Source organism: Dermacentor andersoni, chromosome 10, assembly GCF_023375885.2.
Source record: "Dermacentor andersoni chromosome 10, qqDerAnde1_hic_scaffold, whole genome shotgun sequence".
Classification (NCBI taxonomy): Eukaryota; Metazoa; Arthropoda; class Arachnida; order Ixodida; family Ixodidae; genus Dermacentor; species Dermacentor andersoni.
Window position 1 is genome coordinate 127,431,162 of NC_092823.1, and position 12,683 is coordinate 127,443,844.

At 42.5% G+C, this 12,683-nt stretch overlaps 1 protein-coding gene across 2 annotated transcripts in view; it reads right to left on the reverse strand.

Moving 5' to 3' along the window:
• Positions 1 to 2,099: 2,099 nt before the first annotated feature.
• The window catches only part of Unc-76 (fasciculation and elongation protein Unc-76), a 55,384-nt gene continuing 44,800 nt past the window's right edge, over positions 2,100 to 12,683 (reverse strand). For both annotated transcript variants that reach the window (XM_055078066.2, XM_050192602.3), the window contains exons 9-10: positions 11,588 to 11,653; positions 2,100 to 9,429 (exon numbers count right to left, since the gene is read on the reverse strand). In XM_055078066.2, the coding sequence (XP_054934041.1) occupies positions 9,413 to 9,429; positions 11,588 to 11,653 (83 nt within the window). In that variant the 3' untranslated portion in view covers positions 2,100 to 9,412. The remainder of the gene's footprint in view (positions 9,430 to 11,587; positions 11,654 to 12,683) is intronic.

Sequence of the window (12,683 nt, forward strand, 5' to 3'; positions counted from 1 at the left end):
CTCGTAATGAAAAGAGCATTGTATTGCATTACAACACGAAAGAAGATGCTACTTGTCCAGCTCTATTTGATTTTTAGAAAAAAATTCATTGACGTTACTCTTGGCAATGATGCGGGTGGTCGAAAGGTTTCGTTTTTTTCCACTCTGTGCCTACCGCGTTTTCGCGTTTCAGTAATTTTGTGATCACGTAGTGCTGCGTTGTTTATGCTGGCTCGCGAAACGCACACAAACTGCAAGTAGCAGAGAATGCCACGTCCATGTGATGTAACGGGATTCCCGATAGGACCGTGTACGCCTCTTCACCAACAGCAGCCGCAGCGGCAAATCCAACGCTCAAGTCTTGCGTTGGATTGCGCAGAAAACCACAGTGCCATCTGTAGGGTACTGTTTTACTAAAAAGGCGGCAATGGCGTATGCAACGTCACCACTCTCCCCCCCCGTGGTGGGCCATTTGAATTGCGCTAGAAGTATGCAGACTCTTCAGACACAGTTTTCTCGTGAACCGAGTCTTTTCTTGGCCCGAAGCATGCGCTGCAAGGTTTTGGGAATGGTAACTTAACAGTCCACGTCGACTGTAACAATAGCTCAAATGTAAATAACAGATCCAACGGTACAGTCGAACTTGGTTATAACGAACAGGCTTATGTCTACGCGATAAAGACAGTTCAATGGATCAGGTATTCTGATGCATGGGCAAACTCGCCAATATCAAATCCAAATAAGCTTTTGTGATGTATTTGATGCATATGCATTTGTTATATATAGTGGAGAAAGAAAGCAACCAAGAAACCCATTTAATTGATAACGAGACTATACATAATTTTTTGCTGTGCCTTGCACAGTTTCTTAGAGTCATTTAGCATGGCGCACAAGCGTAAATGGACGGCCGGAGTGCTACATATCCAATGTCCCATTTGTTATACAGAGTTCTCTTACATGAGCACCGGACATAATAATAATAATAATATTTGGGGTTTTACGTGCCAAAACCACTTTCTGATTATGAGGCACGCCGTAGTGGAGGACTCCGAAAATTTTGACCACCTGGGGTTCTTTAACGTGCACCTAAATCTAAGCACACGGGTGTTTTCGCATTTCGCCCCCATCGAAATGCGGCCGCCGTGGCCGGGATTCGATCCCGCGACCTCGTGCTCAGCAGCCCAACACCATAGCCACTGAGCAACCACGGCGGGTGAGCACCAGACAGTATGTTTCGAGTGTTCAATATGAAGAATAATTCTCTTTACCCAGGTTTGTTATATTCAGACTAGACTCTGGTCAGTTTTGCTCTGTAGCCATAAGCACAAAATTAAATTATCAGAATACATGCTTATGGCTGCCAAGCCTTTGGTGCTACTTGGGCAACTTTCGAACAGGTGTCGCCAGACTACAGTAGTTGAGACTTCGGGTCACGGCAGAACATGTTTCACACATTTAGTGATATTACAATGGCTCACTGCGTGATGAAAGCCTCTCGTAAGGATCTCCAATTGCTTGCGTCTTCCACCAGCAGAGTCCAAGCCTGCAAATATCCTCATTCCATCATGCTCCCTTGTTCTCTGTACTCTTGCACTTCCCATTCTCTGAACTCATAATAGGCCAGCAGTTTTCTGCCCACTGCATTACATGGCTTGTCCAACTCTATTTCTTTCCCATAACCAACTAAAATATGGGTTACTGCTGCTTAATGTCTAGTATACACCACTCCCTGTCCATCTCTTAACCTTCAACTTGTATAACTTCTAATCTATCGCACATTTCATGGCTCTTAACAACTTCTCGAGCTTGTTTGTTAACCTCCAAGTTTCTGCTTCATACGCTAGTAATGGTAGAATATAGTAATTGTACACTAGGATAGCTAAGCTGCTGGTAATGACTTGGTAATGCACAACATATGCGCTACAACCCATTTTTATTATTCTGCAAGTTTTCTTCTCATAATCGGGATGTTGCGCAACTAATTGGTCTCAATAAACATACTCTTGCAGATTGTACAAGCTGACTGCATCTCACAAATTTCGATTGGCCTTAGTACTCCGCATCTTTATACGCATCTATACTGCAAATGAAAGGATAAAAAGTGAGACAATGCACATAACTCAAGATAGAGTTGATCTTTTATTTATCTCTCAACACAAGAAACCACCTGCTCACACAAATACCTCCAAGGGCATCCAAGTCTTTTCCTAGTTCTCTAACTGTATGCGTAAGGTGGAAAAAAAATTCTCAGCATGACTCAATCACTTACTGCACTCGCTCTCAATGAACCACAGCCACCGCAGTTCGTGCAGCAGTGTAGGGCAATATATCGAGCAAGAGAACACGGCACCATAAACACTATGTAAGTCACCAAAGTCCACAACTCCATGTTTAGCAACAGTGTGCAATCAATGATGGCACAACACAGAGCTACTCTGCAGTGCTGGAGCAGTGCAATTGGAACGAGCTGCAGGAACAAACCATGCATGGTTCATGTACTTCATACACTGTTACAAGTTTGTGACCCTCAAGTGAGCTTTCAGTATATCGCCGACACGACCCAGCAGACGTGATATTCACAAGGAACAAAAGAAAGAAGATTGGACTACTACTTCGCAAAGTCGAGTGCACTTCACAGTGGGTGCTGTACACACAGTTTCAAGTGGTGCTAAGAAGGAAGAGGATTTGCAGAGCAATAAATAATGTACAAGTCATCTCAGCACACAAAGATGTGCCGTCCAAGTTTCCCCTTCGCTTCTACACACAGTGCTGCCTAACTGTACAGCTTCCAGACCGTATCAAGTCTCGCAAAACATTCTATTACATTGATGTCAAAGTGTTTGACACACAAGAACCCAAACGATATTTTGGACACACACAAGGGCAGTCCTCTCTCCCAATCAAGGTAGGGTGAATTGGAACACCTGTACATTAAAAAATAAGAGCAAATGTTTGATAAACTAGCACTAGTGTAAACTGCTAATTTCTAGTGTTGCCCCTTTATACCCAAATGGACTAGCTGGCTTGAGTCAACCACATGACACAGTTTCATGGTAATCAATGAGGGGGTTCAAAGCATCAGCAAAGAGGGAACACATACACCTACGACTACGTTTGGTTTCATTGCTGCCTATGAAGGTTTCTGTGGTGATCTGCACACCACATCATTTAAATGTCAGCCTCTTTCTCTGTCTGCTGCAAACGGTGCTTGAGGATTGCACAAGCTAGCGCACGTCCAACGACTAACGGTTTGGGAGCTGAAATAATCCTGTCACAGAACAGGAGTGCACTCATAGCTGTTCACACTCTCTCACTCACGCAACGAATATTCATGACAAAGACTATTTTGGCAGCTGCACCAGAAACATACGGAAATAACTGAAAGAAACCTGAGTCTAGCACACCATTAAGTGCATCAAAAGACTGCAAAAAAAGGGCACGGCATTCAGGCAACTGCAAGAGGTTAGAGAATACTTGTGACCTGCCAGTCATAAACGATGTGAAAAGTGATATAATTTGGCAACCAAATGATGAAGCAAACAATTTAGCCCTTGAGCCTATTATGAAGCAGTTTTTGACACTGAAAAGCAAATATTATCATGAATCATCAACAATGAGCCCACTCATTGTGTTGCTCTGTTGCCTCTGTATGCAGATGCATCTCAGCACTGTATTCTCTGTATTCAGTGTAGGAGTGAAACGCTTAAGTTTGTCATGAACCCAACACCGCAGATCACCAAATATGAATGAGAATTGAGTTTCCACACACGTCTAGATATCTTGCACACTAAAATTATGCCATACAAGTTCCATTAGTCAGAGAAGTTGGACTGGATGTAAAGACATGGGAAGTACAACATACAACACTGTACGCCATATAGCATTTGCATCTCATCCAAACTTTCGTTATAGTGTGTCAATATAAAAAAAAACTTTCTCTATTGCAAGCTTTTATCAAGTGTGTAGCAAGAACTCAACTAGAACGATGCATGTTTTATCATTTGATACAATTGCTCAATAAAGATATAAAAGCCAGATCTAATAAAACAGGCTCTGCCAATTTTGCTTTTAAATTGCCAGAGCAAATTTTCCTTACCGTGATTCGTCAAACACTAAGCTGTACCCAGAAACAAAATGAGCACAGCAAATGTACCGTACATGTTTCCTTTCACAGATCATGGAACTGCAATGCCAGAAGACAAATAAGCACACACATTTATCTCAATATGCACATTGCTAGACGCTTATAAGTGGTGAGAGTAGCGTTATGTACAAAAAATAGATATGTCACAAAACAACAGATACTTTTATGACATGCATGCGCAGTGCTGAGAACACCACATCACCTTGTGGACTTGGAGGAAGATCATGCCAACATCAACACCACACTTCAAAAGGTTTCGAAGAATAGGTACATTGCTAAGCAGACACTCTACAAGCGGTGAAAAAAATGAACACTGATGGTACAACGAATCTATGGTTGCTAACAAAAAAGAAAACTTTCAGTCAAGGTGAACTGCTGAACAATGGCAGAATATGCTCAAGAAATTCCCTAAGTGATTGCACATGGTACATGCTGTACAAGCTCATGTGCCGCGCGTTATAATCGCGTCACCAGCTGAGCCAAAGCTTCACAAAAGGCGCCTTCGCCAACATGATCGCAAAGCTGCAACAGCAGGAGCGACTTGCTTGAATCGTGAGAAAGTAGTTCAGCGACTTGTGCCTCTGCAGCCGACTCGGATTCGCAAAACAATTGTTTCTATCACTCTAGCAGGCAAAGCACACAGGAACCTTCAGTCAGTATGAATACAAAGGGTGCCAAGATCTTGGGTTCACTAACTAAGAAACTATGGTTAATCATTAAGGGTGTGCTGACAGTCCTGCGCTGCAAGGTTTACCTGCAGCAAGAACTAATTGCAGTGGTTGTTTTAAACACTGTCTCAAAAAAATAGTGCATTTTACAGAAAAAAAAATCCACTAAATCTTCAGTGACAAGCCAAAAATAAAGAGCCTGTACAAACACTAATCTGTGAACATGACGTTTAATTGCGCATGTGAAGTGTATCTGAATTTATGGAATTTCAGCGCATACGTCTTGCATGAAAATAAAGTAATATGCACAATTAATAGCATGTTGTATCGTGACCCAATTGCTGCAATGTGCTCAAAAGGCACATCACACCAGTAGTCTATCAACTTGAGCTTGGCGCCTTCCGCATTCAACCTGTAATCGTATATTTTTTTTCTCTTTCTTTCATTCGCATGAACTTTGGCATGCCTTGTTTATCTGGTAAGCACAGTTCTGGGAGTGAACACTTGACAATGAATAGCAGAACACAAGAACATCGCAACATCCCCTCCCTGCTCCAATTCACTCGCGTCATGAGACATGTTTGAATATACGGCCTTTACAAGAAAGACGCTTGAGGGGGGGGGGGGGGGTTCGCCATGCACTGCGGGCGAGATTAGAAAGATGGTCGCTATCCACTTCGCCTAAGTTGGCTTCCTGAAGAAGCTTTCTATGCAGAACATCGCCAGTAAAGTCAAAAAGTACAACTCTGTTTGTACCACTTCTACAAGACATCCACAGGCTGTGTTATCATAAGCAAATTATTGTAAACGCTTAAAGAGTCTCGTATGACTTAAGCTTTTCGTCAAGAAACTTCATGTTCTGAGTTTTTTTCCCTCAAGTCAGTGTCATTTCTTTTACAGTTTGGGCCCTTCTGTATAAAAAAATTGCACACATTAATTCGAGTGGTAAACTTTATTGAAGCTTTAAGATTCTTAAGTAAATGAAGCATTTGTTTGTCTCTTGAAAATAAGTTTGGCCTTGGATTTACTGGAAAAGAAAAAAGACTTCAGTTTACATACACAAAACAATTTTGTTCTTGCCTCGTAACAAGCAGACATTTCTGGCAAACATAAGTTTCAAACAGATGCAGTGAGTACATAACTGACAAAAAATTGCTCAAGAAACAAGAACATCCGACAATTTAAACACTCCACATTTAAATTTTCCCATGAAGCATGCAAAGATCTGTATGACAAGAAAGTGCAAATACAGATTTGTGCAAAAGCTTGCTTCTTTAAAGGGCTACATTATGGTTGAGAGGCTCAAAATGCAAGACTTGAATGTTGCTATCACACATCGACCAAAATCTAGTCAAGCATTTCTAATGAGAACACACTCCAAAAGTCTTCCAAGCAGAAATTTTGCTTTTACAAAGCATGGTCCATTTAGTAGACGCATACAGGTGGAGAGAGCTTTAAGTTATCTACGAGGTCATTAATGGCGCCTATTTCGCACATACCACGTGGCTATGACCTTATGTACAAGGTTTGAAGCCTACATTGCAATTGAAGGGCATTAATTGCTGAAAAGTGCAACAATGTCTAGACAATCTCAGATACACAAGCCACCTTTCTGACACAGAAGTGAGGCTGGCTGCCTTCCCGTAATTTTAACTGCACCCCAACTGAAGGTTACAACTGCCCTCGGCCTAAAAAGTAAATCTAAAGATTCTTGAGATTTTGTACCCTGTGACGAGTTTTGAAACCAGTGCACTGCGCTAGCTTTAAACTCAGGTGGCTACAGCTGCACGATTCCACTGAGTTTGTACCCTGAAAGTACAATAGCTGAAAATCAAACATCTAAGCTGTGCACGAGGTATCACCAACTTCGGATCAAACTAGACACGAAATATTTTATCCGACATGGGGGTTGTTAATCTTAGCTCAATGTAGCTACCAAAAGACCATGCTGTTGGAGGCTGTGTTCTTCCAATGCACGAAACCCATGCAAGAACTGCAGCCATTGGCTGTAATCAGCATGGATGTACACATTGTCAAGCTCTACAAATGGGTCCATTTGCTTCCTCAAGCAGTTTGTTTGCTCAGTGCCCCATGCCAAAAGAAAAAGGCGAAATCATTCATGTAGAAGATGAAGATTTATAACAAGTTTGTATAACGAGTTGTTTCACTACCCTCACAAAAATCAGGTGTGAATCTTTCGTAGCCTATTATGACGTCAAAACAAACGTGACACGGGGTAAAGCCGAGAAAACAGGTCACAAAAAGAATCAAGTTGTGCATGTGCACAAAACATCAGTAGAAAAAAGACCCTGGTTAAAAACATACAACACCAACTGAACAAAACAGCTGAGTTCACACTGTGCAACGATCACTTCTGGCAGTGCTTTTGTGTACTGCAACATTCAGCATACATATTCGGTGCACTGGTCAACACTCCAAAGACGTCGCCATGTTTACGTTGCCACGTGTCCTCCCGTCATATGCAACGAAGACGTAATGCACAAAACGCATAAAATTCAGATCTCGGCCTCAATAGAGTGCCAGAGTGATTGTGTAGGGGCACACCAGCGAGTGGTGAAACATTACGTCATCGTGGCCCAATGCTGTAGCACGTATAGGACAAGACTCAATGGAGAACACGTAATGGAGACAACAAAAGCACAAGAAATGAATGTGCAGTCGTTTGCGCATGCACTCTTAATTGAAGTCTCGCGTTATGTTGCACTGATTAGCTCAAAATCCCACCTAACGCAGGGTTCAGAGAAAAGTCATTTGGCAACAGAAAAAGATTCCTCAGTTCTCAGGCCCCTGTTAATGCAGTGAGCTCCTTCACAAGAAAGTGGCATGAGCTGACGATGATGCTCCCAGGAATGATCGTTCCACAATGTGGCTCCTGTATTTGTACACTTTAAATAAACTATATAATAAACATCATATAGCTGTCTCTCCACAATATCCACAACATAAAAAAAAGTGCAAGCTCTAAAACAAGCTCAAGCATGAAAGACACTTGAAAGCAAGTGCAAACCTAAGTCCAATGGCTCGAGTGACTATGGCATGGGTCAGAGCTGCTGTGCCACTGTGCCAAGCATTTATCTGGCACTCACAAAATGCAACCACGATTAAAGAGCCACACAGGTCAGCGATGCAGAAGATTGTTGCTGCCTTGCTCAAGTCTGAAATAACTCTCCAATAAGTAAGAGTGGCAGCAGTGATGTTCTCCAATGACTGTCTGGAGACCCTGTGCCATGGAGCCTTAGCAAAATGCAGCTTCGAGCATGACAGATGAGGAGGCATTTCTGTCAAGCCTAGGTACGGCACCTAAAATGTAATAAGGAACATATCTACATGTGCAAGTCTTAGGATTTCTGTTTAGCAGATGTGACTTTACCTGAATCCAAGTGAAAGGGTGCACAATTTCATCTGCTACAGGCAATTTTCTAAAATGACTTTTCAAACAAAGGAAATTAACATTGAAGTCTGGGCTGCCAACTAATTGCGGGAATAACCACTGGCTATGTTCAGCACAAGGGTATGTACGAGGGCGAACCAGAAGGTCTTTGCCCCTATTTTTTATACCTAAATTATGGCTGTGAATGCGAAGTCCACATATAAAATTCTTAGCGGTGGTCTTTTTTTGGACCAGCCCGGCATTATCTGCCAGTAGCTCTGCGACACGGTGCTGCTGTCAGTTGTTGAAGATGGCGGTTGTGCTACACACGTCCACGGCGTAAGAGCAATGATGTGTGATCTATGGAGCAAGGGACGAATGCCCATAGAAATCCACAGGGAAATGCAGCCCACGTACAGGGAAAGGTGTCCCGTTTAGAGAAGTGGGAGGTGGTGGTGTTGTGAGTTTGCAAAATGGCCGTGAAGACTGGCATGACAATGAGCATTCGGGGAGGCTCTGTGCATCACTGACTGATGACAACGTGGCACAGGGGCAATTCAAATTAAGTGCTTGAATGAGACAAATGTCTGAACCAGTGTGGGGACTATGCGGAAGATAGTGCGAGGTTACGTAGCATAGCAGGTATATTTGTAATTACCTGTATGTACCTTATTTTGGCTAATAAAAAATAGGGGCAAAGACTTTCTGATTCGCCCTTGTACCTTATCTCCTCTTAAAATCACAATCACTGACATAAGTGCAGCACTGCCAATTAAAAAAATTAAGCCTTTAATGAATTGGTGGTTTCTATTACTTTCATATAAAAAGACTCACAGAGACTATGAGACACTGATTTTAACATTTCAATGATTTGTCATCTCTATAAGTTTGACAGTTATGGAAAGCAAAGGGTCTCCAAAAAGTCTCACATTCAAGTTTTCATGAAGCAGTAATAAAAAAAAGATCTTTCTGACGAGCGAGCCCAGCACACCTCTCATAATAAATAAGTCTCACACGAGACAAAGCGAGAACAAATAGAACAATGGCGTAACCCTAGCAACCAGTTTTCCCAAGGTTCTGTGGCGCAAGCAATTCGCAGACTTCAGCCTCCGGCCAGCCTTGGACGCCAGCCTTGCGATGCATGGGTCGAGAGCCGAGGGCTGAGGTCGGCACCAGAGCAGGCCGCAAAAATGATCCGGGGCAAGAGTTGCTTCTCGGCAACTCCTCGCTTTACGTTGGACATAAAACTGCAAAATGTAATGTAAGACATGCAGTAAACCCTGCCACTGTACTCGGCTTCAAAATAAGCTCACTCAGCAATCGCAACTAGTGACACCCTTTAATTGGCGACAATGACCGACATAAACAGTTTCTTGCATCGCAGGCAATGTTACGAAGGCTAGAGACAAAGCATACCATATGATGGATAATGCAACTAGATAATGAAATGATAAACACATCACGTCATGGCAGCACAAGCCCAAGCAAAGATAATTGTAATAGCGCAAATGATAAGGTGCTGTGCCACTAACCTTTCCACACAGCATGCCATGTTTTGTACACCCCGTGCACATGCGTTGGATATGAAGAAATGACTGATGCACTCATGCTGTAATTGTGAGTGCATCTTGCCCACAATCTTGCCAGCTAATGAGCATTTTGACTCCTCCCACATCTTTCAGAAAGAATTCACAACATTTTTCCTGCTTTTTTTTTTAAGGTGCCTCATTCCATGCACATCTTGACTCAATTAAAGAAATACATAACTTGTATGGGTAATCATTTTATGCATATTCACCAAGAACTTAAGCATGTCAGCTTATTCCAGAAATGAGACTTGTCTAACTTGGCCTTCAAGACAGATGTAAGTTTTAAATTTCATTTTCTGGAGACATGATAATGGACAGATGTAACATGCAAAATGATGTGGAGGCACGATAATGGACAGATGTATTAAGCCAAATAAAGTGTATGCACACCGAAACTCGTTCCATAAAACAGACTTTCCTTTAAAAACATATCAGTTTTAAGCATAGCTTTCTGGACACATGACAACAGACAGATGTAGCACACAAAATGGAGTGTGTAAGCACAAAAACTCTATTGTGTAGGACTGAAATGAGCAAATGAGAATGGTTCACTTTTGGCAGACAACGTAAAAGAAAGTGTGCCTTGGAAAGCGTGCCTTGTCTCTAGTAATAGTCTTGGTAGGATACCGTAAAAACCGGACTATAGGTCGGACCGGAATATAGGTCGATCCCCCAACTTAGGAATTCTAAATATGAAAAAAATCTTTTTCAATGGCAAAAGTATCGAAAGACACCCTTACCTTGAAAAAAATGTGACTCATGCACAATAGTGACAGTATTTATTTAAATGCTGCTCGCATGTGCACTTGGCCAATTTTTAACAGTATCACACGACCATCGACCTGCGTGCTTGTCGGCACCTTATTAACGGCGCTGAGCAGCAAAACAAACGATACGCGCAGGTGTACACGTGCACTTACTTTCGCTATTTCACCGCTTTGTGCCATGATGATAAGGTGCTGACAAACACGTGGGTCGATGGTCGCGCAATACTGTTAAAAATTGGCCGGGTGTAGTGTACACAGAAGGGCACAAAGTGCACAAGCGCTACTCCGAATCAGAGCAATGCCTTTGATCAGAGTCATCCGAACTAGAGTCGGATGACGAGTGCTTCTCGCTGCCCAGTCCAGAGGCGTGCGCGATCTCTACCGCTTTAAAACGTATGCATTCGGCAGTCACAGGCAGCGATCTTACACGCAGCTCTCGGACGAACTCCACAACCTTGTCTTGCAGTTCTGCGGTCCGCCCAGGGAATGACGTTTTCTGTCGGTTTGCTGCCTCTGCCTCCGCCAGTACCGAATGCTCTTTTCGGATACTCCAAATTCGTGCTGTGCCGCGAGGTTGCCGTGGGCTTCCGCGCACTCAATTGCCTTTTTCTTGAGAAACGGTGAATTGCCGTCGGCTTCCGCTCATTTTGAAACAAAATGTGAAAAAGCATTAACCAATATAACTTTGTGACAATGTAAACGCAAATTGGCGGTGCCACAATGTCACCACGCCACGCTACTGCTGATGGCGATGGCCAAGGCGGCTCTTTACTTCATCCGCCCATTGTTGCAAGACTTCCATAGTTTTTCCGCCAATGTCCGGTATATAAGACGAGGGTTGACTTCTCGCAATGGTTTTTTGAAAAAAAGTTCGACTTATATTCCGGTTTTTACGGTAAGCACAGCATGGGCCTGATAGCTGAAGGTCTATAATGTATGGACAACTTAATTTAAACACACTGCTGAACAGCTACTACCCATGGCTGTGACAACACAAACTTGGGTGGTCAGCTTTAGTAATGCTCTTATCGATATGGTTGGCCACCTACCTTTCAGAATGTAATCTGTCAAGAGTGTCGGCACTGTGGGGCTGTCATCATTGATGGCATGGAGAACTGCAGTTGAAAGTGTAAAAAAGCAAGCGAGTCACTATTCCGAAGAAAGTTACTGATGTCATTCTTGCAGCCAAAAACTCTGTTCAATGAGTTTGATCAAAGAAGAGATGCCAATGAAAAATACTGCAATATCATAAAATAATAGGGGTGCGCAAATAGTAGATTTGGAATTGAATATCCAATCAAATGAAGGAAACAAAGCCAAATATTGAATAAAATGTTGAACACAAAAAGAAAATTTCACAAGATTGAATGCTTACAAATTTTGGGCGAAAAATATGATGCACACATTTGGGTGTCTCCTAGCATTGCATAATAAGAATGCATAGAGCTATCAATAACAAAAGTGCAGAGAAACCAAGAAACCAAGATAGTATGGTCTACTCTTACTAAAGGGAACACCAAATTAGTATGCCAGTACTGAATACAGGTCAGTTCTAGTGCATATATGAAGGTCTGAAAAATACTTTTTATAAATAAAATTTCTGCTGAACAAAGTCAAGTGCTTTTTTTCTCTATGAAACTAATGAATTAGTGACACTCTGTTGCACTGAATACCAATGAGGTTTCTCAATTTAGTAGTGGACCTGTTTGTACTAGTGAACCAATCATTTATTTACTTTGGAGAAAGTTTTGCTTTCCAGTTTTTCTCCAAATCACAGATGGGTCATCCCAACTTTATGGCAGGTGGGTTATTGTGAGGCCAATCTGCATGACAGATGAAAAGACTGTGCATCACGTGACTCGATCACTGCTCCGCGTGTAGCCTTTGCCGACAGTTAAGAGCACACGCCGCCCACGCCATTTCATTCTTAGGCTCGGAGTGATTTGCCACATGTCAAAGATTCTGATATCTGCAAGTAAGCTCGTGCGATGCTTGCTCACCCCACCCCCTCACATTTTTCCTCTTCATCCACCATCTGCGCAAATGCATGTAACTGGCCATGACACTTTCGCACCCACCGTTGTTAAGCCAAAGCGTGTCTGGTGACGGGTAGCTCGAAGGTACAAAAAAGAAGAAGAAAAAAAG